Source organism: Lactuca saligna, chromosome 3 (assembly GCF_052625555.1).
Source record: "Lactuca saligna cultivar CGN05327 chromosome 3, ASM5262555v1, whole genome shotgun sequence".
NCBI classification, from domain to species: Eukaryota; Viridiplantae; Streptophyta; class Magnoliopsida; order Asterales; family Asteraceae; genus Lactuca; species Lactuca saligna.
The window spans coordinates 104,045,028-104,048,166 of record NC_136419.1 but is presented as its reverse complement, the minus strand read 5'-3'; the positions used below and the strand labels follow the sequence as shown (position 1 = coordinate 104,048,166).

The 3,139-nt window shown below is 32.0% G+C and overlaps 1 protein-coding gene across 1 annotated transcript; it reads left to right on the top strand.

Moving 5' to 3' along the window:
• Positions 1–757: 757 nt before the first annotated feature.
• On the top strand, positions 758–1,468 carry LOC145035849 (receptor-like protein EIX2). Its single transcript, XM_078984354.1, has one exon. It carries the CDS (start codon positions 758–760, stop codon positions 1,466–1,468), a length of 711 nt encoding a protein of 236 aa, XP_078840480.1.
• The last annotated feature ends 1,671 nt before the right edge of the window (positions 1,469–3,139 follow it).

The following is a 3,139-nucleotide window of genomic DNA, read 5'->3' as shown; positions in this document are numbered from 1 at the left end:
GTGGATACCTCCATTCCAATTGGTTAGTTTTAGTTCTTGCAATATAGGAAGCGAATTCCCGCAGTGGCTTCAGAATCAAAGGATGCTTGTGGAGTTGACCTTGTCAAATGCTTCGATTTCAGGACCTCTGCCCACATGGTTGCGCAAGATGCCCTTCAAGTTCTTAGATCTCTCTCAAAACAAACTCATCGGTCCTTTGACAAACCTTCCTAATATTGAGAAATTTGATGTGTTTGGATATGGATTTTACCCAGGATTATTTCTGCAAGATAACCTTTTTAATGGGTCGATTCCAAGATCATTGTGCCGAAGGACAGATTTATTCCTTCTGGATCTTTCGAAAAATAGGTTAACTGGAAAAATTCCCAAGTGTCTTGTGAATCTGCAAATGTTGCAGGGCATGAAATTTAGCTCAAATAAAAAGTCTGTTGTCATTCCAAAATCCATAGTTCTTTTTTCTTCATCGTTGCTTGAGTTAAAACTGAATGACAATATGTTTAGAGGTGAACTTCCTGGAGAATGGGGGAATTTAAAAGGCCTAATGGTCTTAGATTTTGGTGATAATATTTTTTTTGGGAATATACCAGAAAGGATCGGAGAAAAACTTCCACAATTGATGGTTTTAAGGTTGCGTGGAAATAACTTCATCGGTGGAATTCCTCCATCTGTGTGCAATGTTTCAGAACTTCAAATTTTGGATGTTGCATTCAACAACTTAACATGAACAATCCCTAGTTGTCTAGGAGGGTTGAGTGCCATGGTATACCGTAGCCTAGATAGGAGTCTTACCTTTGTGGATGCTGAGTATGAGAATGTGAATCAAGTCGTGAAAGGTGTTGATCGCGAATATACAACAGCATGGCAAATAAAGTTCAACATGGATCATTCAAGCAATAATCTTGTCGGAGGGATACCGGTCGAGCTAACTGCGCTTTCTATGTTGATGGGTCTCAAATTGTCTAATAATCATCTAAGTGGGCTCATTCCCGAAAGCATTGGAAACATGACGAAATTAGAATCTTTGGACTTCTCAAAAAATGAGTTGACCGGGATAATCCCTCCAAGCATGGCCTCTTTAAACTTTTTTAGCCGCTTGAATTTGTCACACAACAACTTGTTTGGAGAAATTCCAACAGGAAATCAATTGCAGACCCTTGATGATCTGTCAATATATATTGGCAACAAAGATCTATATGGAGCTCCATTGCCAAAGAATTACTCAAGCCATGAAGACCCAACAACGCGTGAGAAGAAAGATGAAACGCTTGATGGGCCGACGAAGGTATGGTTGTACCTAGATATAATATTTGGTTTTGCAATAGGGTTTTCGGGTGTTATTGGTGTTTTGTTGTTCAAGAAGCAGTGGAGACAGAAGCTATTCATGTTTTCTGAGGAAACCATGAACAAGATATATATTGATGTTGTGGTAAGAGTTGCCAAGATTAAGAGAGGAAGAGAAGCCTTGTAGATAATGTAAAATGCAAGTAATTATAAATATATGTTATAAGTATTACTATTTGGATTCTATATTTGTATAAAGGGTTGTTTAAAAGTATGTATTTTGAAATTTTTGTTTGATTTGATATTTATATAAGATCAAGTTCCTATATCAGATTAATATGGAATTTAATTCCCTTGTAATTCACAAAATCAATTTAAACTTGAAATACCCTCCTCTCCGACATTCAATTTGATATTTATACAAGAACAAGTTGTTTGATTAGATTAGGTTAGTTTAAATCTGTAATGGTATTGGTCTCTGTTGCCATTTTGCTTTTGAACACTTGGGACACCTGAAATTTAATCATGAGGTCACTTTGTTTATTTGTATGAAAAAACTCATATTTTGGTTCTTCTTCTTTTTATGCTCTGCTTTTTTTTTGTTTCTTTCCATTTTTATCATTGTATTCTTTCTTCTTTGTTACTTGCTATTTGTATGCATTTGGAAATTTGTATCAAGCTATATATGGTCTTTTTGAAAATAATCACATATGTTGGAAGCAATTAATAGGTCTTGTTACAATTTGCATAAACAGCCAAATATCAAGAATGACTATAGTTGCTCTACTTCATCTCCATCATTTTTGTTGTTATATGGCATCTACTCTAATTAATGAAAGCTTTTTTGCCACATGTCATACTTCATTTAATTTGTCAAATGTCATTTTGTGGTTATTTTGAATTATTTTTTTTCCACGTGTCATTTTATGAGATTTTCTAATTTATTAAATTCCAAATAATATTTTGATGTAATAATTACAAGAAATGTAGTAATAAATTGATATCAATTTCATTAATGAACTTACCTTTTAATTTTAAAATTCCCAAATTAAAGCTTATTAGTTTCTTTTGTTTATTTATTTAAATTTGTTTAAATTTAAAAGATAAAAAAACATTTCAATTATATTAATTCATTATTTTTTTCTTATTTTCTTATAAATTCAAAGTTCTCAAATATTTTAACTTTTATATTTAATTTTTTTTTAATTTAACCCATGTAAATACATGGGTCTCACAACTAGTAATATATAAATATAAACATTAAGAGTTTGTTCTCCTAATCTGCTTCCTTCCACTACTATAAAAAAGGGCATTACCGATGGCAAAAACTGTAAGTAATCCGTCACTAATGGGCTTTACTGACGGAATTGTAACGGGGTTTCAACAGGTTACCGATGGAATATATGACTATTTTTGTGACGGATTTCCGCCACTAAGCCGTCGATAAATATAAATTTATTTCTTATAAGATAATTACATAAAAATCCACATTCTTCTATATTAAATGCACATAAATATAATACAAAAACACAAAGCTCCGAAAAATCTAATAGAAACATTTTTAAACATATATAAATAATAGGTAATTCTAAACAACTCCTATGTGAAAAAATGTAATAAGAAACACTAAACTCAGAAAAATCTAATAGAAACTTTTTTAAACTTAAATAATAAGTAACAAGAGGGGTTACCCGCGCGTTGCGCGGGGCAGAATGTGTTTCTTTTCTGAGATAAATAAGGAAGTACATTGTATAAATTGGTATCCAATTTAAAGTATGTTGCTATTCTATGTAATTTTCCATCATCTGCTTTTATTTTCTGCAAAAAAAATGAGATTGCAATTAAAATTTATATTCAT

What these genes read in the sequence shown, in the direction of transcription:
- LOC145035849 (XM_078984354.1), top strand. Translation starts at nt 758, where the DNA reads ATGGTATACCGTAGCCTAGATAGGAGTCTTACCTTTGTGGATGCTGAG.